At 42.7% G+C, this 25,499-nt stretch overlaps 1 protein-coding gene across 1 annotated transcript in view; it reads right to left on the minus strand.

Annotated features, from left to right (window-relative positions):
• Positions 1 to 13,868, minus strand: part of Caprin1 (cell cycle associated protein 1) — a 43,763-nt gene extending 29,895 nt beyond the window's left edge. Inside the window, exons 1-2 of the mRNA XM_042691714.1 lie at positions 13,715 to 13,868; positions 12,936 to 13,148 (exon numbers count right to left, since the gene is read on the minus strand). Of these exons, the coding sequence (XP_042547648.1) occupies positions 12,936 to 13,148 (213 nt within the window). The 5' untranslated portion in view covers positions 13,715 to 13,868. The remainder of the gene's footprint in view (positions 1 to 12,935; positions 13,149 to 13,714) is intronic.
• Between the last annotated feature and the right edge of the window lie 11,631 nt (positions 13,869 to 25,499).

Genomic DNA, 25,499 nt, shown 5'->3' on the forward strand with positions numbered 1-25,499 from the left:
AACTACCACCTAATCAATTTTTTTTTTGGGGGGGGGGGGGGGCCAGTCGTAGGGCTTGAACTCAGGACCTGGACACAGACCCTGAGCTCTTTTTGCTCAAAGCTAGCAATCTACCACTTTGAGCCACTGAGCCACTTCCAGGTTTCTGGCAGGTAATGGACTTTTCTGCCTAGACTGGCTTTGTATCTTGATCCTCAGATCTTAGCCAACTGAATAGCTAGGATTATAGGCATAAGCCACTAGCACCCACCACAACATTTTTGACAGCACAGAATTTTCCTAACGGCTAAGATGTATTATCACCATATACATATGAGCTGGAAGGGATCTCTATTTATTATTACATATAATTAGATCTCTACATAGCAAAGACTGTTTGTCTAAGTCTGTGATTCTAAATGTGCAGTCCTCAAAGCAGTAGCAACTGAAAAACTTAGAAATTCAAGGCAACACTACAGACCTATTCAATCAGAAACTCTGAAGTTACCATCTACTAACTAGTGTTTTATCAAGCCCTCTGGGTGATTCTATATACACCTAAGGTTGAAAAATATTCATGTAGGTCAAATACCTCAAATTTCCTTAAAGTATCAAGTCTAGTAGAACCTGGAAACAAGCATCAATGGATTAATCTACTGATGGACTCACAATGTGATGGGTCACTGGGAGATGATACTGGCTTTATCTCTGTGTGTGTGTGTGTGTGTGTGTGTGTGTGTGTGTGTGTGTGTGTGTGTGTGTGTGTGTGTATGTTCGTGTGCACTGTGTGTATCAGTCCTGGGACTTGAACTTAGGGACTAGCCACTGTCCCTGAGCTTTTTCACTCATAGTGCTTTATCACTTGAACCACACCATTCCATTTCTGCCTTTTTGCTGGTTAAATGGAGAATACAGTCAATTGCAGTTATGAGTCTCACAGACTTTTCTGCCCAACCTGGTGGCAAACAGTAATCTTCAGATGTCAGCCTCCAGAATAGTTAGGATTACAGAGGTGAGGCATTGGCACCTGCAGGTTGGAGTATCTTGTTCCCAACTCATCCCTCTCTCCTCTTGGCAACTACCATGAGGTAAGGAGCTTTACTCCACCCACATGGCTCTATATCATGATGTTCTGCTTCGTTGTGCCCAAGACATAGAGCCAAATGACTGGACTAAAACATCTCAAACCATAAGCCAAATCAATCTTCCCCCCACTCCTTCAAGATAATTTTCTCAGGCTGCTTTGTCACGGTGACAGAAAAGTGACTAAACACTGAAGAGTTTCTACCTAGTACTTCTTGGGTTTTTGTTTTGTTGGGGCTTTTGTGGTTGTGGGTTGAACTCAGGGCCAGAGTGCTGTCCCTGAGCTTTCTGCTCAAGACGAGTATTCTACCACTTTGAACCATAGAGCTCCAGTTCCAGTTTTCTGGTGGTTTAGTTGAAGATAAGAAAGAACCTCACATACTTTCCTGCATGGGTTGGCTTCAAAAAACAATCCTCAAATCTTGGCCTCCTGAGTAGCTAGGATTACAGGTATGAGCCACCAACACACAACTAGTACATTTTTGTTACATCTAGAGCTGAGAGATGGAGGTATAATTCACATGGTAGAGCACCAACTAGCCAGATAGCAAGTTCAAGTCTTAGTCTGACAAAAAAAAAAAAAATTGAGCTGAAACCCCAGAAGAGGCTTTTATAATTAAATACAGTGATAAATATGAAAAATCTGTGCTAGAATCAGAAAGCCTCTAAGGCAAATAGTATTTTCAAAATATAATTTTCAAATAAAAGCTTAAATTCTAGCTCCTAAGTAGTAGCTTTAGGTGACAGGGGACATATATGATATTGCACTAGTCCAAATACCATCATTTGCTATCTATTATAGAGGAGCAGCTAAGATACCATAAGTGATTCCATCCCTATTTTCACTTTCTATTCAAATGACCAGTGAGTTCATCCAACAAAACCAAAGGGACAAGGACAGGAGAAGGATTCATACAATATAGCTTTCTTCTTACATAAGCTAGAACATGGCTGCCTAGCTCACAGAAGTGATAAAGACGAATTGGTTAATAACTACTCATACTGAATTTATGAGTACTTCACGTTTTCTGGAAAATGGTTTTTCCTAGCATAAAGTATCTTCATCAGAAAGCCTACCAGATATTAATCTGTTCTTTTCCATCTTGAAATATCCATCATGAAATTGAGCTTCAGACTGCTTTTTCAACTACTGAACATACTGAGTATTCATTTATAGCAAGCATCACATGTATAACAGATAATAATCAGACCATCCATTTCCCAGACTACAAAGTCTTTGAAGAGGCACTATAGAACAAAGGCATAATAATATAGATGTAAAAAGACTTCAGAGATCAAAGGTAATAAAAAATTACCCAAATGTGTGCTATCCAGTCCCATTCTTATCTCCTGATTGTTTTAAAGAGGTGACTTTACCCATCATTTAAATTTAAACCATCAAGATAGCCAGCTCTGCCAGTGAGACACTATTATCAAGCATAGTTCACTTAACTATAAATTGAAAGAGCCGTTAGTAACTTGCCCATCATAAATTCCAGAAAAATCCTTTGTGCCCCTCCTGCCCTTAGAAAGCTTCTGTACCCAGCTACACTTCATTTCGGCCTGTGTTACTGCCATGTTCCTTCTAATCAGATTATTTTGCTGAGTCACAGAACATCTACACCAACCATTCTTTCCAAAGACTTCCAAGTTACTTTTGTTGTTGTTTTTTTATAGTACTAGAGTGTGAACTCAGGGCCTTACAGACTAGCATCCGTCACTTGAGCCCATGCCCCCTGGCCCTCAGCCTTTATTTTTCAGAGATGATCCTCTTAGCTCAGTTATAAACTACTGTACCCCGTATGAAATGGGATTTTTAAATCAGTACAGTAAGTTAACAGCCAAGATAGATGACCCTCTTCAGTTTTGCTTCTTTACTGTTGTATCAAAAAATTCCATAAATAACTGAAACCATTTTAATTATGTATTTAAAAATAGCAAGAGAAATGAGAATCTTTAAAAAGTTAAAAAATTTTAAGCTAAACAATTGTTAACAGATATAAGGATGGTTAGGAGGGAAAAAAAATCAATATCTGGAAAAAACTCTGATATCAAGAGAAATTTGGAAGCTAGGCAATGGTGCTTCACCCCTATAATCCTAACTACTCAGGAAACTAAGATCTGAGACCTGCAGTTCGAAGGCAGCCTGGGCAAAAAGTTCCAAGACTATCAGCAGTTAAACATCAAAAAGCCAGAACTAGAACTGTGGCTCAAATGGTAGAGGCTAGCAGCTAGGATTTGAGTTCAAGCCACAGGACCAGTACAGGTATGATGAGACTTTTGCTGCATCTAGGAATTTTCCTGGCTAATTCTTTCTCGCTTGAATTGGTGTAGTACAAGGAGAATAGGAAGTGGAGTTTCTCATTTGAGCAAAGTCAGAATTGCTATTTCTGTAGAAGAAGCAGCCCCGAGCATAGGCACTGATGACTTGAAAAATAGTATCTGGACATTATGCAGTTATGAGGGAAAGCCTTTCTGTGTGTGTGTTATGTGTTCACATGTGCATTGGGAGTGATTAAGTTGGTTTTCATTTGTGTGTGTGTATGCACACGTGTGTGCGCGCACATTGGTGCAACAAAAGTCTCATCAACTCTGAAAACATATACTATAATCCTTAGAAGATCCATACTCTATCTTCAAACTGTTAGATGCCTGTTTAGATGGCACTGATCTATGATGCTCCAGGAAGCAAAATATTTAACAGGAGGAGTTGGATCAGAGGTAAGGGAGGGAATAGGGCACAGCTCACTGTAACATGAAGAGTTGTCCAACAATGAAATATTTTAGTGGAGAAATAAGCTCATTTATTATAGGCCCTAGAAAATAAGTTAGAACATAAGAATGCTAGAGTTTAACACTAAAAAGTGTGAGTTGTTTAAAAAAAAAAAAACTAAATCAGACATTACCTAAGGCCTCATTATAAGCTATTTAAGCCGGGTAAGCAGGAATTTAATTTCAACTAAAAGTATTAAATTAAAAACAGGGCTGGGAAGGTTGCTCAGTGGTAGAGTGCTTGCCTTGCATGCATGAGGCCCTGGGTTCGATTCCACAGCACCACATAAGCAAAAAGAAAAAAGCCGGAAGTGGCGCTGTGGCTCAAGTGGTAGAGTGCTAGCCTTGAGCTGAAGAGCTGAGGGAGAGCGCCCAGGCCCAGAGTTCAGGCCCCATGACCGGAACAAACAAACAAACAAACAAATTAATTAATTAATTAAAAACAACAAAATAAAAATCCTGTTAAAAAAAAAACCTTACTGTCCATGCACATAAATCTGAATGAATGGAAGCAGCTGACCCTAGTAGAAAAAGTACTGTCAAAAAAGAGTTCCAGCATCACTTACTTTGAATTACATTCTTAAAAAATAAAAAGCTGGCCAGGTGCTGATGGCTCCCACCTCTAATCATAGCTACTCAGAAGGCTGAGATCTGAGAATCATGGTTCAAAGCCAGCCCAGGGAAGAAAAGTCCCCATGAGACTCTTATCTCCAATTAACCACCAGAAAATCGAAAGTGGCACTGTGGCTCAAAGTGGTAGAGCACTAGTCTTGAGCTGAAGAGCTGAGGGACAGTGCCCAAGCCCAGAGTTCAAGCCCTACAACTGCAAAAAAAAAAAAAAAGTAAAGCTAGCCAGGTGCTGGTGGCCCATGCCTGTAATCCTAACTACTCAAGAGTCTGAGATCTGAGGATCACAGTTCAAAGTGAGCCCAGGCAGGAAAAGTCTGGATTTTTGCTTGTCTGGGGGCTTAAACAGAGAGCTTGGGCACTATCTAAGTCTTTTGGCCAAGGCTAATACTCTACCACTTGAGCCACAGTACCACTTCCAGCTTTTTCTGAGAAGTTTATTGGAGGTAAGACTTTTCTGCCATGGCTGGCTTCAAACCAAGATCCTCAGATCTCTGCTTCCTGAGTAGTTAGGAATACAGGTATGAGTCATCAGAGCCCAGCTTCTGTGAGACCCTTACCTCCAATTAACTACCATAAAACTGGAAGTGGTGCAGTGGCTCAAAGTGGTAGAATACACGAGCCTTGAGCAAAAAGAGCTCAGGGACAGCACCCAGACCCTGAGTTCAAGTCCCATGACCACCAAAAGGAAAAAAAAAAAATCTAAAGCTAAGGGCTAGAGATGTAGATCAGCGGTAGTGTGCTTGCCTAGTATGTAAAAGGCCCTGCATTCAATCCTCAGCACAAGGGCAGATTTGAATAATGATCAGCAACAATGTTAACTTTTGAATCAAAGGATTTAACCAAGCTACACTTGAAGATGAATTCAGGTGACTGAATGGTTTATATACTTTCCTTGAAACTTCAATATCAGGAGATAATGAACTAAGCAGAAAATACTAACACATCTGCAATACCAGTACTCACGAAGTAGAGGCAGGATAAATCTCAAGTCTGAGGCTAGCCTGGGCAAAACAAAATGTTTGGTGGCACACATCTATAATCCCAGCTACTTGGGAAGCAAAAATAGGGTTCATGCCAGGCTGGGCAAAAAGGTGGTATCTCCAAACTTCAAACAATAAAATGGATGTGGTAGTTTATGCCTAGAATCTCAGCCATCAGGCATAGGTAGGAGGACTGCAGGATGAGTCCTGGGCAAAATATGCAAGAAAAAGAAAGGGAAGAAAGAACATGCCTGTAGTCTCAGCCATCAAGAGTCATAGATAAGACAAAGAGAGGGAAGAAAGGCTGTGAACAGAACTCAATCTGTTCACAAGTCCAAAACCTTGAGTTCAATCCCCAGTAGTGCCAGGAGGGAAAAACAATGAAGTTTTTTTTTTTTTTTTGGGTCCGGTCGTGGGGCCTGAACTCTGGGCCTGGGCGCTGTCCCTCAGCTCTTCGGCTCAAGGCTAGCGCTCTACCTCTTGAGCCACAGCTCCACTTTCCACCTTTTGGTAGTTAATTGGAAATAATATCTAGGACTTTCCTGCCCAGACTCCCTTCATCAACCAATGATTCTCATCTCAGCCTCTTGACTAGCTACAACTATGGAGTCACCAGAGTCCAGCTATGTTTCAGTTGTTTCTGAGTAACAATAATGAGGGGAATAAAATAAAATATCCAATAATTTATAATGGTCCTAATGAGAATTGATCCTTGTCCTCTTACAAGTCTTGCTTATACTACCTAGATTTTTGTCTTTTTCAGGTGGGACATGAGGCTTGAACTCTGGGCCTTGGCTCTGTCCCTCAGCTCTTCAGCTCAAGGCAAGCACTCTACCAGTTGAGCCACTTCTGGTTTTCTGGTGGTTAATTGGAAATAAGAGTGTCATGGACTTACTTGCCTGGGCTGGCTCTCAACCACCATCCTCAGAACTCAGCCTCCTGATAGGATTACAGGCATCTGACTGGAGATAATATTCTTATTCAGTACTTGCTAAGCAAGCACTGTGGAATGATTTACTAATAGTCTGCTCCTAACAAGTTTATCACTTAGTAAAAGAGCCTAAAGTAGTCTAAAATGTCAAAAACAAAGTATACAAACTAAAAATAAATAAATTTTAAAAAGTATACCAGAAAACCAAAAGTGGCACTGTGGCTCACATGGTAGAGTGCTCACCTTGAACTGAAGAGCTCAGGGACAGTGCCCAGGCTCAGAGTTCAAGCCCCGCGACCAACAAAAAAAAAAAAGTATAGACAATAGTAGAAAAAATTAAAGGAAATAGATGACTCCAGTTGAGCTCAGTTAAGAGGCATACCTTCCCCTTTCCTCAGGAAATATGAGTTCTGAATTCTGTCCAACAAAAGTCTCTGTCTTCCATGTTTTATATATATTGCATCCAATAAAAACACAGCTAATGGAAGAAAAACAAGAGAAGCTAAAGCCAAGCAATTTACAGTTCCAAATTCAGCTGAATGTCTCCTCTTCTCTTACTCTTACTCTTCTCCGCTGACCATCTACCATCTATTTCCCCCAAGAAAAAGAACCAGTTACAAAGAGAATGTTCAGGAGGCTGGAATAATAACTAAAGACAAAAAGGTGGTCACACCTGCTTTTTCCTGTACTGATCATGCTTTCCTCAAACTTTTTCTGCTTTACAACATACAAGCTTGAGACAGCTTAAACTTTAAAGATTCATTTTACTACAAATAGTATGCCCCAATAACACCTCACTAGGACTTTACCTCACTTCTATTTGCAGAACCCCATTACATAGACAACACACATACAGTTCAGCAACATGACATTAATAAAAGTCTAACAATAAAGAAACAAAACCTTTCTTCATGTGTATCCACTTTTAAAATAGAAAAACTGCAATTAAAAATAAGTACTTGAGGCTGGGAATGTGGCTTAGTGGTAGAGTGCTTGCCTAGCATGCATGAAGACCTGGGTTTGATTCCTCAGTACATAGCACATAAACAGGAAAGGCTAGAAGTGGCACTGTGCTCAAGTAGAGCACTAGCCTTGAGCAGAGGCGCTCAGGAACAGAGTCCAGGCTCTGAGTTCAAGCCTCAGGACCAGCAACCAATCAATCAGTCAATCAATCAATGTACTTGAGGCCAGGGATCAGTGGTTCACACCAGTAATCTTAACTACTCAAGAGGCTGAAATCTGAGGATGGCAGCTCCAAGCCAGTTGGGGCAACAAAGTCCAAGAGACTTTTTCTTTCTTTCGCCAGTCCTGGGGCTTGAACTCAAGAGCCTAGGCACTGTCCTTGAGCTTCTTTTGCTCAAGGCTAGCACTCTACCACTTGAGCCACAGCGCCCATTCCAGTTTTTTCTGTGTATGTGATACTAAGGAAATGAACCCAGGGCTTCATGCATGCTAGGCAAGCACTCTACCACTAAGCCACCTTCTCAGGCCCTCCAGGAAAGGGTCTCCAGTAACTTCCAAAAGAAGCCAAAAGTGGGGCTGTGGCTCAAGTGGTAGAGGAATAGCCATGTGCAAAAAAGCACCCAGGCCCTGAGTTGAAGCCCCACAAAGGGCATAAAAATAGTAATAATAATACATACTTGAAACAAAGTTCTTACTTAGCTCTACGGGATAATTAAACATGGGGAACTGCACAGAAACTACAAAACATTACAAATTCTAATTACCCCCATAAAACATTATCATAGATCCTGGAAATTACCCCTCTGACTGGGTTATTTTATATAAGCTTCTCTCTTTCCTCTTCCATTAGATAGGTTTTACCAATTCTAGTTTGAGATGGATTAAAGAAAAATCTTCCTGGACAAAGGTGGCTCACACCTGTAATCCTACCCACTCAGGAGACTGAGATCTAAGAGAATCACAATTCAAAGCCAGCTGGGCAGGGAAGGAAGTCCTTGAAACTCTTTTCTCCAATTAACCGCCAGAAAACCAAAAAGCGTCACTGTGGCTCAAAGTAGTAGAGTACTAGTCTTGAGCAAAAGAGTTCAAGGACAGTGCCCAGGCCCTGAGTTCAAACCCCATGACCAAAAAAAAATAATAATAACCTTAAGATTCTCTAACAGGGTAGGCACCTATGGCTCATGCCTATAATCTTAGCTTCTCAGGGGGCTGACATCTGAGGATAGAGGTTAGAAACCAGTCTGGACAGGAAAGCCCCGAAGACTCTTCTCTCCAATAAACTAGTAAAAAAAAAAAACAGAAGTGGCACTGTGGCTCAAATGGTAGAGCACCAGCTTGAGCAAGGCCAGGCCCAGAGTTCAAGCCCAAGGACTAGGTAAAAAAAAAAAAAAAAAAAAAGAGTTCTAAAAGTATAATAAAACAAATCATGAGAAATTTGCTCTAAATTTAATCTTTGCAAGTAAAAATATTTGACTTAGAAAGATGAAATTATCAATCTTTATCTAACACACTAATTTATTTACTTAAAATTATGACAAACTATACACTTAATCTATAAATCACACAAAACATCATTCAAATATATTAGGAATTATCCTAATGTAAAAATATTTTGGCTAGGTTTTAATTCAGTTCTCAGGCAATGATTTTACTCTCTTCCCAAAAGAAAAAAAAAACACATTATTACATGAAAAAATTCTGTTTAACTTCTCCACGTTTTACACACAAACTTCATTACAACTTCCTTTTTCCCCCAGTAGCAAGGTAAATGCAAAACAAAGAACCTTGCCCTCTGCAATGCAGAGGGACAGAGAGCAAGGGAGAAGCTAACACATTACAAATCCTAAATGTCAAGAAAAACCACAGATGCCAGCCCCAAGAAAATCTGTATGTATAAAATGGTTAAGAATTGGGTGTATTTCAAAGCCTCAACATAAATCCTAAATAGCTGCATCAAAAATTCTGAGGCACACTGCAGTGCTCCAAAAAGAAATGTCCTCACTCACAAACTATGTTGTTATAAATATTAACTGCAAAGATATAAAAAAGCTAGTCTTTGTGATGCTATATAAAAACATTACTTTTTGGCTATCAGTCTGGGTTATACATTGATTATAAGCCTGTTAAACTATTTTGAGTTTTTCTTTAAAAAAAAAACAAAAAACTAGTCTTTCATCTACCAAAGTCCTGGCCACTAAATCTATTTAGTTATGTTTGTAAAGAGTATAGCCATTTTAAATGCCATCTATTAAAGCCTCCTTTATTTTAAATCTAAACTGATTGCATCTTGCAATATCAAATGAGCTCCTAGTTAAAATTAAGACTCAGTTTTGTAACATATTCTTATATAGCCTAAGGCCCAATTCTGTAGAGAAGACCTGATAACAAAACTAGGTAGAATACATCATTCAATTCCCTCATTACCTATTTAAAAGGATTTGTAAATGAGATTTTACATTTGATTCTCCTTAAAACTCCTCTATTTGCTGAGCATTTATTTAGTACCCAAATTTCAAAAACCACCAAGCCACTTAGTTGCATTATATAAGAGAATCTATTTCATCCAAGTTAAACATGTATTTTCACTGAACTTTTTCCTAGTGGCTCAAACTACTAGAAAATAAGTAACTTTGTTTTTTAAATGAAGCACAATTGTTTCAATTCTGTTACAAAAATGATACTACCTATCTATTTAGTAACTTGTTACAACAATTTCAAATTCCAGGGAGAAAAAATTTTGATCCAGAAAGTTCAAATGTAAACAAGTTAAGGATCAAAATTTCAAATTCCAGGGAGAAAAAATTTTGATCCAGAAAGTTCAAATGTAAACAAGTTAAGGATCAAATACAGTTCAAATATAAGTTGTTGAACTGACTGAAGTAAGAAGAAATGCAGTTTCTAAAATTTACTTTTCAGGCACTGTGGCTCACTTCTGAAATCCTAGTACTTAGGAGACTGAGATCTGAAGATCAGAACTGAAACCCAGACCAAGCAGGTTAAGTCCAAGACACCTTATCTCCAACTAACCCAAGAAGCCGCTGTGACTCGTGACAGAGGGCTAACCATGAGCAAAAAAGCTGAAGGACAGTGCCCAGGCCCTGAGTTCAAGGCCCAGGACTGGCACCACTCCAAAAAAAAAAAATCACTTTTACTCTATTAGGATTTATAAAGCCTAATTCAAAACAGATTTATAAAGCAAATCCTATCTTAGGTACATTATAAAGGCTTACTCCTATTGAAAAATAAATGTTGCTAAATCTTTTCATAAAGAAAACAACCTATTGAATTACAAACCAAATTTACCTAAGTTTTGGAAAATAGAATGCTTTGGAGTTTCTCAATAAAATGTTTTAACAGCAATTAAGCCTCATCAGTACTGTCAATTCTACTGTTTAATAAGTAGGTAGAACAGCTACATACAAGTAGGTAGCTTATCAAAAACCTTCAGCTAACCGTAACTTGACCTTTTCTGTTATTTAGTACCCAAACACTGACAGAAAAGGACACCTAAGTATATGTTAATTTCATGCAGTTAAGTGTGCAACATTACAAGACAATCTTTCAGGATGTACTAACCAAGTCAATAAAAATGATTGTATTACACTCTCTATAATTTAGGAAGAGATGTTAATGTACTGTTATACACTCCTATACACAAGTGACCAGCCATGATTCAGAGCCTACTGGGGCTTATAAACTAGGGTTTGGGGTTTTTTTTAAATACACTTTTTAACACTAGAATCTGTCACTTCACAACTACACTGGCTTCACAACTACATCAACACCTGGCTTTATGTAGTTGCCTTTGGAGAATTTTCTATCCCTAATATACCCATACTTAAAACTATTATGTTGATTCCTATTCGACAAGAACAGATTTCCTAGAAATTCAAAAGGCAATCCATTCAAACATCAGCCAGATTCACAGTATTGTTTACTCTATTAGGAAATGTTTAAAAGATACTCAAATTGTCAGAGTGACCAAAAAACTAAAATCACTTGACAAATCAAGAGGCAGTGGTCTTAAGATACTCTTACTCTAGGCCATATTTAAAGTCAGCTACACTTTAGATATTTTCACTGCTTTGTTACAACAAATCTATTATTCCACTTACTAAAAAAGCACACTCGTACATCAAAATAAAAGAACTCTTAAGCTAACAGTCTCAAGTGATTGTATCTCTCAAATTAATAGAAATTCCAGGAAATTTAAGCAAAACTTCCAACCTTAAATATGGAGACAGAAAAGTGTCAAGGTAACTGTTCGATTTTAAAACTAAGTAACCAGTAAATAAGCAATTACCACTAAGGCCTACCACTAAGAACACCAGTTCTTTCCAATACATTGTCCATAACCCAAATTTTTAGGCAAAAAAATTACTATCTCAATTACTTAATACTATGAGGAAGGTGGCTAAATGGCCATTTAGAATGGTTTCTTCACAATTCAAGATTTAAAAAAAAAACAAAAACACAGTGTACTCGAAAGAAGCAAGCAGAAGTTGTCAAAGGAAGCCGTATTTTACTTTTGGAGGTAAAGGACAAAGTGACACTAAGTCACAAATTTAATAACTGCCTAATGTTGAGCCCATTTGTTTTTCTCTAGCCACTACTATCGTACCCAGGGTTGAATTACTCTCCCTGTCTTTTCTCTCCATGCATGTCCCTCAAAACAGAGTTGCCACACTGTCCGGCTCTGAAAACACAAAACAAAAGGCAGATATCTCCATGTGTGACCACCGAATGGCTCAATATTAAATGAAAAAATGTGGGTGTGGTTCGACTTTTTAGGAGGGGAGAGGGAGGCCGGCTGGGGTGGCTGCTGGTCTCTGCCCTCCCCCTCTGCCTTCGCTTTGTGCTCACAATGCAGCTCCTGTACAACGCTTCCCTCTCGACTCGCAGCCGCCGCCATGTTAGACTCAGTCTCCATGTGCGGAGACCTAGCGACCGTCTCCGGTCTACCCTGAACCCATCACCCGGCGAACAACAATCCTTGGAGACCCCCAGCCACTTTTACAGTCCCCCAGGGGGGAAAGGTCGCTGATGAAGATCATCTCCTTACTGGGCTGGGCCTGGGCAGCCCCCTCCGGGGGGGGGGGGGGGCACCCAGACAATTGAAACAAAGAAGGAAACATAGGAGCCTACTCGAGGGCGGGGAGGGAAGGACAGCAGAGAGGAGACCACTCCAAACGGGCCCCCCGGGTGAGCGATCCTCCCGCTCGAGGACGAAGAGCCGCACGCAGGGTAACGGGGTGCACAAGCCCCGCGGCGTGAGGACTCAGGCCGTCCCAGCTCCACGAGGCGGTCGGCTGCCCCCAAGTGTCGCACACCGCGGATCGTCCCATTTTTTTCCCTATCTGGCCCGATCGGAGCCGACGGGGCCCCACCTCGGAATCCCATTCCCTAGATCAAGGCCAGACCCACCCGGGGCTCCAGTTAACCGAGGCCTGGGGGCAGCGCGTCCGGGTCAGGTGACAGGCACCACCCCGAGGCGCCCGCTTTCTGGATCCGAAGCTCCGTCGGCCGCGGACAGGCTGGTGGGGGGGCGGGGATTCCGGGACCCAGCGAAGCCCTCCCGCTCCCGCCATGCCGGGCACCTTTTTCTTCTCCAGGTTGCGAAGTTTCTTGTCGATCACCCCCAGGATCTGCTTCATGGCCTCGGTTTGGACGGCGCCGGTCCCGGTGGCGGGGTGCTGAGAAGCTGGCGCAGCGGCCCCGGCCCCCGCCTCGTTCCCGGAGGAACCCGACGATGGCGGTGGTGGTCCCGACGATTTGCTGCCGCTTCCGCTGTGGCTGGTGGCCGAAGGCATCTTCAGATCGGAGTGGAGGGAGAGAGAAGAAAAGCGGGAGGAAGAACAAGAGGCGGCGAGTCAGGGGACGGACGGACGGGGCGAGACGCGGGACAAAACGCGCAGCGGGCAGCGGGCGGCGGGAGCCTGCGCGAGCCGTGGGGGAAGGGGCGGCGCGCGCCGCCGGCAGGAAGAGAGCGCGGGCACGCGCGCGCGACCCGCCAGCGGGGCGCCGGGCTGCGCCGCCCCGCCCCTCCCTCCCTCCCCTCCCCCGCGCTGCGCTGCCGCGGACCCGAGCCTACCCACCCCGGCCGTGGCTCACCCCCGGGGGACCCGGGCTCGCGTCGGGGGCGGGGCATCGAGGCCGGGCAGCCAACGGCCAAGGCAACGGTCTCCACGGGGGGAGTGGGGGGGAGGGGGGCATGGGACCGGTGGCTCTCCGAGGCAGGGAGAAGGGAGGGAGGTCCGAGCCGGGGGGGGGGGGGGGGGTGCGGAGCACTTGGGACAAGGCGCTCCCGAGAGAAAGGACACTTGGTGCACGGCGGCCCTCTTCCCTTTGCAGCTCCTCGATCCGGGATGGCGCTCACCGTGCGCGCGCGAAGCCGCTGGAAGGTCCCGGGGGAGCAGCTGGAGGGACGAGAATGGTGCCGCGTTCCGGGCAGTGTGGTGCGCTCCGCGGGCGCCAGCCGCTTCGCCCCGTCCCGCTGCACTGAGCCGCTCCTAATGAGATGGGAGCTGGCGCGGGTGGGACTCAGCCACTCAGCCCTCTAGGGCGCAGGGGGCGGGAACAGCGGAGAGCCGGGAGGGGGGGCCCTTCGGGCAGCTCGGGCTGCCCGAAGCGAACGCCTGTCTGGAAGGGCCTCTCACAGGCCTCCTCGCCGGTCCTAAGCCTCCCGCGCCGAGAGACAGCTGCTCATCACCCAGTCTCAACTGGCTTCCCGAAGACTTCGGGAGCGGTGTCTTGAGTTTTGAGCGAAATCGAAGCAGGGGTCCTTCAGGCGAAGTTGCTTGACATCCAAACGGGGACAATAGGAGTCAAGCGGCAAGCTCTTAGAGCTGGCGACTGCTCAGTGTAAAGTCCTTATTTGGTGGGGGGGGGGAGGTCAAAGGTTTCTGCCTGTAAGAGATGCACGGAATGGGTGGTACAATTCCGGCTTCTACAATTTCTTTTGCCTGCATTGCTAGCACACACACACCCCCACCCAAAATAAAAGGTCCGGATAAAACGACGACTCATCCACAAAACTGCCACCCAGTCACCCAGGCATTCTCTGTAGAATGCGTCCGGATTGAGTATGGTTGGTGTCTTTTGAAGTCTTAAAAAAATTCAACATTAAACAATGACCTTCAGCTACCCTGAGATGACATATGTCCAATAGGCCTGAGTTTTGAGTTATTAGTCATTTTTCCTTTGTTTATTACCTAAAACTTGAAACTGAATGTTGAATGAAAAACAATTATTCTTTGTTGTTGTTATTGTTTATGCGGTACAGAGGAATTGAACCCAGGGCTTCATACATGCTACACAAGTACTCTGCCGCTAAGTCACATTCCCAGCCGCAAAGACAATTTAAGAATTTTTATGCCAGGCTTTCAGTGGAGTGGTTATGGGCAGCAAGCAGAAAACGAGAAAGCAAGTGCTGGATAGAAATTGATGCAAAAGAATATAATCTGGAAAATTCAGCAACATAATATTACGTGACAACAATAAATAAGTTTGTACTTTTATTCACTGGAGGAAAAAAAAGGATATAAAAGGGAGTTCTACCAAACCCACTGTTCCCTGGAGAATAAAATGAGTAATACTGTGTGGCAACAGTGCATCCTGAGGGAGCCTAGAGAAACAACAGCAAACAGCCTCTTGGCCTTGAGATAAACCAGATAGCTGTAAAGTGTCTTACCCATTCAAGTATTTATTGAACACCTTATTGCATATACTAAAAATACTTCACTGCTATGGAAGCTGAACAAAAATCTCTTTTCATAAAGTCAAGTAGGGAGGAAAAAAGTAAGACTTGTCAACTAATGAATGGAGACCACAGGAAGGTCAAGAAAAGCCTTGCTGACTTGAGCCAGGAATAGAGTCTCTACTAAAAGGAATACCAAAAACCAGGATCTGAGAGGAAGTGTGCTGAGTATCTGAGAGGAAGTTCAAGGACTAGCAAGGAGGCCACAGTGGCTAAATCTAAGAGTAGGAGATCAAAGACATAAAAAGGGGCCAATCTTATATAGAGAGCCTGAAAGCCCACTGTTAGTACTGGTATTTTGCTGAGTGAAAATAGAGACTCTCAGTTTTGTGATCAACCTGCTTTAAATCACTCTTGCCCCAGGGTATGAAGAATTTACAGTGAGTGTGGATTGGAGGTGGGAGAGAGGAGTGAGAGCAGAAGTTAGGAGACCAGGTAGGAGTCTGTTGAAATAGTACAACCCATTATGGTGGTAGCCAGAAGCAAGGACTAACAGTGGAGTTAGTAACAAGAGTTGGACTCATTATGTATTGTAATAGTAGAACCAATCAATTTTCTATTTTTGGGGGGGGGGGGGTCTGGTCATGAGGCCTGAACTATGGACCTGGGCGCTGTCCCTCAGCTCTTCAGCTCAAGGCTTGCACTCTACCACTTGAGCCACAGCGCCACTTCCGGCTTTTTTCTTTTTGCTTATGTGGTGCTGAGAAATTGAACCCAGGGCCTCAGGCATGCAAGGCAAAGTGCTCTACCACTGAGCCACCTTCCCAGCCCTTCTAACTAGTTTTGTGTGTCAGGTGAGAGAAAAGTAAAAGTTGACCTAAGGTTTAAGATTTAGGCACTTAAACTATACTTAACACCAAAATAAACAATTTGCTAGCCCTGGAGGCAGAAACAAAGGTTATAATCCTCAATTCCTCACAACTCCAAGCCCAACCAATATCACCAACACTAACATCACTGTCTCAAACACCAACCCAGACCTACTACCAACCCAGACCTACTCAATCTTAACATCTCCAGAAAGTATGTGTGTGTGTGTCTATATGTTAAAATTTGAAAAAAATCAGTTCTCAAAACATGACCAATGACAAAATCAGACATTGAATACTCAGACTCTCCCGGGTCTACAAAGTCAGAAACTCCTGGGATGCAGTTCAGCAATCCTTTTCTGTCTCTCTTTGCTGCATTATCCAGGAGCACTTACCAAAAATAATTATTATAGCTAAAATTAGTGGCTTATTAGAAGAAGAAAAGAATTATGAAAAGGGACCACCAATGAAAGGATCAATGAAAGGATCTGTCACATCCATGCCAGGGGACCACGCAGAGGCAGACAGGCACAGGAGAAAGATCAGTACAAGGTTTATTAGAGGAGCCATATTTCCTGGAGAGAGAGCACATGGCAGCCTCCACTAGGAAGCAGCAGGATCTGGGGGCTAGGAAGTGAGGTAGATGGGAGTTCAGGTGGCTCTGGGCAGAGAGAGGGAGGGGCCAGCTGTATGGCAGGAACTCCAGGGTAGGGAGGAGCTCAGGTCTGTGGAGCTGAGGACCAAAGGTGGATATAATGCTTACATAGTATAACACAAATGATACAAATTTTCAGTTGTTGATCCATCTTAGAGCCCGTAGGGTATCAACACAAAGTATGTTATGCTGGGCTGGGAAGGTGTCTCAGTGGTAGAGTGCTTGCTTCAGAGGCATGAGGCCCTGGGTTCGATTCCTCAGCACCACATAAGCAGAAAAAGGAAGTGACACTGTGGCTCAAGTGGTAGAGCGCTAGCCTTGAGTTGAAGAGCTGAGGGACAGTGCCCACGCCCAGAGTTCAGGCCCCCATGACTGACCAAAAAAAAAAAAAAAAATCTTTCATCTGAATTACATGAAATTCATTCTTCAGGTTGATAGTAAGGAAGCTAGGATATCACATTGCTCACACAACTGAGGCTGAAGACACCAATGCCTGGCTATAATTTTAACATTTTACAAGTGGAACTGTTGAGATGACATTGCCAAACAATAAAATTTTAAAATGCCCTTAGAAATAAAGTGAGAAGCCAGGTGTGGTGGTTCACTCCTATCATCCTAGCTACTCAGGAGGATGATATCTGAGGTTTGTGGTTCAAAGCCAGCCTGGGCAGGAAAGCCTGTGAGATTCTTATCTCAAATTAAAATCACCAGAAAACTGGAAGTAACACTGGCTCAAAGTGGTAGAATGCTAGCTTTGAGTGAAAAAGTTCAGGGCAGTGCCCAGGCCCTAAATTTAAGCCCTATGATGGGTGAGGTGGGAGTAGGGGATATCTCATGGACTTTCCTGCCTGGGCTGGCTTTGAACCAAGATCCTCAGATCTCAGTCTACTGAGTAGCTAGGATTATTTATTTTTGGTGACACAGGCATTTGAACTCAGGGCTGCAGGGATCACACTTACTAGGCACTCCACCACTTGAGCCATATAGCTAGCTCAAAGATTGTAAAGTTTGTTTTTGTTTTGTTTTGTTTTGGGGGGGGTCCGGTCATGGGGTCTGAACTCTGGGCCTGGGCGCTGTCCCTCAACTCTTCAGCTCAAGGCTAGTGCTCTACCACTTGAGCCACAGCGCCACTTCCTGCTTTTTTCTTTTTGCTTATGTGGTGCTGAGGAATCAAACCCAGGGCCTTAGGCATGCAAGGCAAAGTGCTCTACCACTGAGCCACCTTCCCAGCCCCTGGGAAGTTTTATTCTCTCCAAAACCCAGGTGCAATTAGTTGTCACCTGGAAGAAGATTATTTTTCTCAAATTATTTTCCACAAAGCCTTGTATGTATCAGTGGCAGAAATCATACATAGCGCCCACATTTCTGGCAAAGACCGTAAGTACTGAGACCTAAGATGACCATTGATTAGTTTTATGCTTTTTCACTTTCTTTCCTTCCTTCCTTCCTTCCTTCCTTCCTTCCTTCCTTCCTTCCTTCTTCTCTTTCTTCCTCTTTCTTTCTTCTTTCCTTTTGTCTCCAGTTAAGCATCAAAAAAGTGAGAAGGGGATCTGTGGTTCAAGTGACAGAGCACTAGTCTTGAACAAAAAAGCTCAGAAACAGTGCCCAAGCCTTTAGCTTATTCAAATTTGTTCCTGAACTAATCAGGATATTATTTCAAGAATAACTTTCACACCTAACAGCACAATTCCATCTGTGTTAATGGTTTTTCTGAGTGTTAATAACTTTTCCTTATCTTGAGAAGCTCAGAATTTAAAGGTCTAAACACTAACATATCTTACGTATCTTTAAAGGCTAAATATATGAAAATGTTACGGAATGATACAGGCACTCAGTTTTTTTTTTTTTAATTCTTGTTTCGTTTGCATAGGTTTCCGTGAACGTGGAATTTGCAAAGAGGAGAAGCGGAACAGCCTTACTCCACCAATTCTCCTTGGTACAGGGTTTCTCTCAGTGGTCAAGGATGACTGACTTCAAAATCATGGGTTGGGGGAGTCATGCTCAAATGTATGCATTCCAGAATCTGACCAAGAGCTATGCATTTTAAAAAACAAATTCTCCTTTGCACATTCAAGTGTATATAAGTCTCTGCTCCATAGTAGATGATACATGCTACTCCTTCTCATGAAAGTAAGTTCCAAAACAAGCGAAACCAAAGGCTTTCTTCTCTTGCAATCCTCCTCATCTCTCTTGCAGAAAGTGCTATGAGAATCTCTTAAGCAGACATGCTGACAATCACCAGACAGAAAAGGACAGCAAACTGGTTGTGCTGATTCAGGAAGAAGTGAACAGATTGCAAGATGTGAGAGATGTAGAGAGAAATATGCTGAGGAAAGAACATATGCAGAATGGTGAATGGAAGGCAAGGGTAAAGGAAAGGAAGAGTGACTCAGCAAGTGTGTAGTGCCTACTAATGTACACTGTACTGGAAAAGCTAATGGATGAGGAAAGGGTGAAATGGAGCATTGGAGTGAATAGTAGTGGGCTGCAGATACCCCTGTCCTGCTAGCAGATACCCCTGTCCTGCTAGTTAAAGAGCAGTTGGCTGGGGCCTACCCCCTGAGCATCAGATTGAATAGAGGTGGGGTGGGGCAGGTCATTTACATTTGATGCAAAAGAGTAAGTCCTGTACTGATGCTGCATTCTGTTGACCACATTTTGGGAACTAGATTAGAGCAATTAAAAGGTTTCAGGGGAGGGCTGGGAAGGTGGCTCAGTGGTAGAGTGCTTGCTTCACAGGCATGAGGCCCTGGGTTCGATTCCTCAGCTCCACATAAGCAGAAAAGGCCAGAAGTGGCTCTGTGGCTCAAGTGGTAGAGTACAAGCTCAAGTGGTAGAGCACAAGCCTTGAGCTGAAGAGCTGAGGGACAGTGCCCAGGCCCAGAGTTCAAGCCCCACAACCGACAAAAAAAAGGGAGGGGGGGGAAGAAGAGGTTTAAAAATGTAATAGAGATAGCAATAGCATATTCTAAAGTCAGATTTTCTGCATCTGCTTTTTGCTTTATATTATACAGGCTACTCATGCACACCCCTTTTAGTCCCTGCTTAAAGTAAACAAGCAGGTGCCCATAGCTCATGTCTGTAATCTTAGCTTCTCAGGAAGCTGAGATTTGAGGATTTCAGTTTGCAGCCAACCCCAACCAGACTCTTTTCTCTAATTAAGCACCAAAAACAAAAACAAAAACCACAAAGTATTACTGTGGCTTAATTGATAGAGTGCTAGCTTTCAGCAAGGGGAGTGATCAAACCCTTGCAAAGTTAAACTTGAACTAAGTTCCTCCTTCCTCCCTCCCTTCCTTCCACCCTCTTTTCCTTCCTTCCTTCCTTCCTTCCTTCCTTCCTTCCTTCCTTCCTTCCTTCCTTCCTTCCTTCCTTCCTTCCTTCTCTTCTTTAGTTCTGTACCATGCCTCTAGCATGGTACAGCTAGAGGCATGGAAGTTATTCTGGAGTCTCACAGATTTTGTTTTTTCCCCTGCTGTTCTCCAACCTTGATGCTATGGCTCTCAGCCTCCTGAGTTAAAGGCATAAGCCACAGGTACTTAGCCTGTGAGTTTTGAAGGATTGTTTTTTTGTTTGTTTGTTTGTTTTTTTACTTTTTTTTTGCCAGTCATGGGGCCTGAGCTCTGGGCCTAGGCACTGTCCCTCAGCTCTTCAGCTCAAGGTTAGCACTCTACCACCTGAGCCACTGTGCCACTTCTGGCTTTTTCTGCTTATGTGGTGCTGAGGAATCGAACCCAGGGCCGTCATGCATGCAAGGCAAGCACTCTACCACTGAGCCACCTTCCCAGCCCTGAAGGATTATTGTTTATAAGCAGACTGTGGATGATTTAAGAAAGAGAGAGACAGAGACAGAGAGGGAGAGTGTATGCAAGAGAGAGAAAGGAGGCATTTCAATCAGGGGGGGAAAGAACATATCCCAAAGCACAGAGACAGAAAAACATATAGTGTCTTTCAGTTGTCATAAACAGCCTTATATTGGGGGAGGGGGGAGCATTAATGGATAAGAGATAATAGGGAGGGAGCTGACCAGGTAACCCAGGCCATGGTAACTACTTTCATCTCAGGTAACAGTTGAATTTGAGCTGCTGGTCTTATTCTCATTATGGAAATGTTCTGATGTTCTCACTGAAACTATACCATCTCACTGGGGAAAATGCACATACAAAATTTTGCAGGTAATTAACAATTTCTTTTGTTTGGTTGTTGTGCTGGTACTAAGGCTTGAACTCAGGGCCTGGGCACTGTCCCTTAGCTTTTTTTTTGTCCAAAGCTGGTGCTCTACCACTTGAGCCACAGTTCCACTTTTAACTTTTGAGCAATTAATTGGAGACAAGAATCTCAGGACTTACCTGATCAGGTTTTTTCCAAACTGTGATCCTCAGATCTCAGCCTTCTGAGTAGCTAGGATTGCAATCATGAGCCACTGGCACCCAGAAGTTTACAATTTCTAATGAACAGCCACTGATTTCTGTTCATGGATCTCAGATTAAGAGTCCTCTCTTGCTGGGCACTGGTGGCTCATGCCACAGTTCAAAACCAGCAGGGCAGGAAAGTCTGTGAGAGTCTCTCCTCCAGTTAACCACCAAAAATCCAGAAGGGGTGCTATGGCTCAAGTGGTAGAGTGTTCGCCTTGTGCTGAAGAGCTCAGGCCCAGAGTTCAAGCCCCAAAAACAACCAAAAAAAAGAAAAAAAAGAAAAGAATCCTTTCTTTGCAGTAGATAATAGATGTTGATTAAGGAACTCTAAAAACAGCAGTAGGATCCAACCTATACTTTAGAAAGACTAATAGATGCAATTTGGAAGTTGAATTGGCAATCATGTCTGGTGATCTCTAGGAACTGATTAAATTTGTAAAAGAACATTGTGGGGAGGGGGTAAATTATATGTAAGAATTGAGGAAGACAATCATTTCTGGGATTCCTGCATTTCTTGTTGAGTTGTCATGCCACCAAACCAAAACAGAAACTAAAGAGCTTACCAGAAACTAAAGAGCATATGGATCTTCATTTGGGTTAATAAATTGAGACAATGAAGCTTATTAGAAAGAAATACACCATATTCTAACCCCTTGGGTTTTAGGTGCCTTCTCATTGGTTGGGGCCTAGGCCATTTATTTGCCTTTTGTGGCACCACATGCACTGTGTGTCACTAAATAGACTTGGGCAGAAGCAAATCAATTTGTATGTCCTAATTCACAAAGCCATTAAAGCTTTGCCTTGGTGAATAAATGCAGATTCTGACACCAACCACAAGTGCAACTTATTCCTGTGAATGGAATTGAACATTTAGATCCTAGAGTTACATGACATTCAGTCATGAGTGTAACACTTCAATGTTGTTTTTGCCACACCAGTTGCTAATTCATAGTCCTAGCTACTTAGGAAGCTGAGAACGGGAGATTAACAGACAAATCCTGGAGACTCTTATTTCTAATTATTTGGGAAGAAATTGAACATTTAGATCCTAGACCTACCATGGTACTCTTATCTCCAATTAAGCACCAAAAAAGTCAGAAGTTGATGTGTGTGGTTCAAGTGATAGAGCACCATTTTGAGTGGAAAAACCAGCTCTATTACCTGGCCAAAAAAGAAAAAAACAAAAGAAAAGAAAAAACAAGTAACACCACCACCACCAATAACAACTTTTCCTCGGCTTCCAGGATGAGAACGTTATTGGGTCCCTATCTAGGCTATTTAGAAGACATTTGTTTGTTTGTAAAGCAATAAACAATGAATAAAGCATACACAATACACAAGGACAGAGGTACAGGTAGAATCTGGTATTTTACTGACAGTTACAGCAAGCAAAAAGAATGTGAACTAATTTTCCAGTTCTATTTATTAAGACAATCTGAACCTTTGGAATCTGAAGTTATCACACAAGGGAGGCAAGTTGAAGGCTCCAAGTCATCTGATTTGAGCATTGAGAGGAATGTGACCTCATTTTGAACCCCAGGAGAGTGAAACAGGAGATATATTGGTCTAATCAGATTTGCATTTTTAAAAGATCACTCTGGCTGCTTTGCAGAAAACAGATTGGAGGGAGGCAAACATAGAGGCAGGAATACAAAAGACCACTATAAATATTGGGGTCGCTTGAACCAAATACTGACAGGGGATATGGAGAGATTACAATGGATTTAATATACATGTATCACATGTACAGTATTACAGAGGTAGAATAAATAGAACATGGCAATTGACTAATATGGGGAAGAGATAAGGAAGAGAGGAGTCACAGATGACTCCTAGTTCTCTGATTTGTGCATCTAGTGGATTGTAGACCTATTCCTGAAGAAGGACCAGATGGAGAGCTAGAAGATAAAAGCTCAATTTTATGTAAATTAAGTTCATAGGGGATATGAGACATCCATACGGGTTTGCTAAACAGACATTTGAATCAAACCTAGAGTTCAGAGGAGATGACTCGGTTAAACACATGTTGTGGGATCATATTCATATGTAGATAGTGATGGAAGCCTTGTGTTAGAACACCATATATTGAGATAGTAAACATAAGAGGAGGTGGGCATTGGTGGCTCACACTTATAATCCTAGCTACTCAGGAGGCTAGGATCTTAGAATCACGATTCCAAATCAGCCCAGGTAGGAAAGCTCAGGATATTCTTACTTCCAATTAACCACCCAAAAAGCCAGCAGTGGAACTGTGTCTCAAGTGTTAGTACACCAGCCTTGAGCAGAAAAGCTAAGGGACAGTGTCCAGGCTCTGAGTTCAAGCCCTAGTACTGGCAAAGAAAAAGGTAAGAGGACGTAGGACAACATGAATACTTAGAGATTTGGTGAATGAGGGCTGTCAGTACAGGAAACTTAGAGGAGTAAAGAAAAATAGGAACGCATGACACAGAAATCAAAATAAGAAAGAATCAGCTGTATTCAATGATTCTAACAGTCAATCAAGTTGGAGATTGGAAAAATCTGTTGATTTTAGCTGGGGTGGGTTTTACTAAAAATATTTAACAATTAGACACCATTCAGTTAAAATGAATGTTAGAGTCATGCACCAACACGGTGAAGAGGACCTTTGCTGTGCTAGGAAGCTCTAAGACAGTAGGCAGGTAAGAAGTAGGAAAGGGGATTGTTGGGCAGAGCTCTGTTAAATATGGGTATGAAAAAGTATCTTAGGGCTGGGACTGTGGCTCAGGGGTAGAGTGTTTGCCTAGGACGTGTGAAGGCCCAGGTTCAATTCCTCAGTACCACATAAACAAAAAAAACTGAAAGTGGTGCTGTGACTCAAGTGGTAGAGTGCTAGCCTTGAGCAAAAGAAGTACATGGACAGTGGCCAGGATGTGAGTTCAAGTTCTATGACCGGCCAAAAAAAAAAAAACCCAAAAGTATCTGAAAAATTTAACAGGAAGTATGAGAATACTAGCATAACAGAACTGACTATTTTCTATGACTTTTGAAGTAAAAGCCTTTGCCGTGATTTTTCAGTGGAATGGTGGCTGCCAAGACCAGGTTGAGGAAGGTTGGGGAGGTGATTGGAGAAAAGAGATATTGAATGTAACACTTTTTTTCAAGATGCTTGACTTTGGGACAGGGAGGGTTGATGACTGAAGCAATGGAGGAGTGTCATTTACAAATGGTTTAATATGTAGGCAGAGACTTGAACATGCATAAATGGTAAATCCAACTAGAGTGATGGTCACATTAATATTAATGGGCTAAAGAAAACCATTTGTTGATATTTATAGATATAGTGGTTGGGAAGTTGAAGGAATTACTACCTGATGAATTCATTTTACCTTTTCCTGTTAAGAGTTGAAGGTTATTTGCTGAGAATGAGAGGATATATAAAAGATTAGAAGCTTATTAAAAGTAGGTAAAGCCCAGTGCTGATGGCTTACCTCTGTAATCCTAGATACTGAGGAAGCTGAGATCTGAGGATTCTGATTAAGAAGCCAGCCCAGGCAGGAAAGGCCATGAGACTCTGATCTCCAATTAATCAGCCAGAAGTAGAGTTGTGGCTCAAGTTGTTAGAGTTTTAGCCTTGAGCAAAAACAGCTAAGGGATGGAGCCCAGGCCCTGAGTTCAAGCCTGAATACTGAGACAATAATTAATTAATTAACTAAGTAAAATAAATTAAAATGCATGTAGGTAAATGCCATGAGGCTTGAGAATTAGCACCACCAGTTCCCAGAAGATTTTGGATACTACTGGTTCGAGTGCTAGACTTTCTGAGAACAGTACAGGGAAAGCATCTGCTTACCTCTAGTGTAACACATTGATCTACCAGTTAGATTACAGCAAAATTCTCTGCACTATATCTTAGCTCTTCCCATGCCTCCCTCATGGTCTAAAGTGTTCTTTTTAAAGGAAAGACTATTTCAGTAAGTAGCTCAAAATTCTTCAATGGCTTCCCAAGACCCTTGGGCTGAAGTTCCAAGTATATAAGGTATAAATCTAGGGTCCCAAGTCCCATGAGCCAGGAGCTCTGCTATCCAAGGGAAGGAAGTCTTTTTTTTTTGGGGGGGGGGGGGGTCTGGTCTTGGGGCCTGAACTCTGGGCCTGGGTGCTATCCCTCAGCTCTTCAGCTCAAGGCTAGCACTCTACCACTACTTGAGCCACAGCACCACTTCTGGCTTTTTTCTTTTTGCTTATGTGGTGCTGAGGAATCGAACCCAGGGCCTCATGCTTACAAGGCGAGCGCTCTACCACTGAGCCACCTTCCCAGCCCTGGGAAGGTGATGTTTCAGTTCATAAAGAGACAAGAGAATTGAGAATCCAACCTCCCTCAACATTTTTGTTCTATTTGGGCCCTCAATAAGTTTGATGATGCTCAATCACATTGGTGAGTGAGGGCGGATCCTCTTAGTTCTGCTTTAAATGCTAAATCTCTTCCAGAAAGACCCTCATAGACATAAACAGAAATAATATCTTACCAGCTAACTGGGTATCCCTTTACACAGTCAGAAGTAGAGGAG

Source organism: Dipodomys spectabilis, unplaced genomic scaffold (assembly GCF_019054845.1).
Source record: "Dipodomys spectabilis isolate Male_0828 unplaced genomic scaffold, ASM1905484v1 ptg000145l, whole genome shotgun sequence".
Classification (NCBI taxonomy): Eukaryota; Metazoa; Chordata; class Mammalia; order Rodentia; family Heteromyidae; genus Dipodomys; species Dipodomys spectabilis.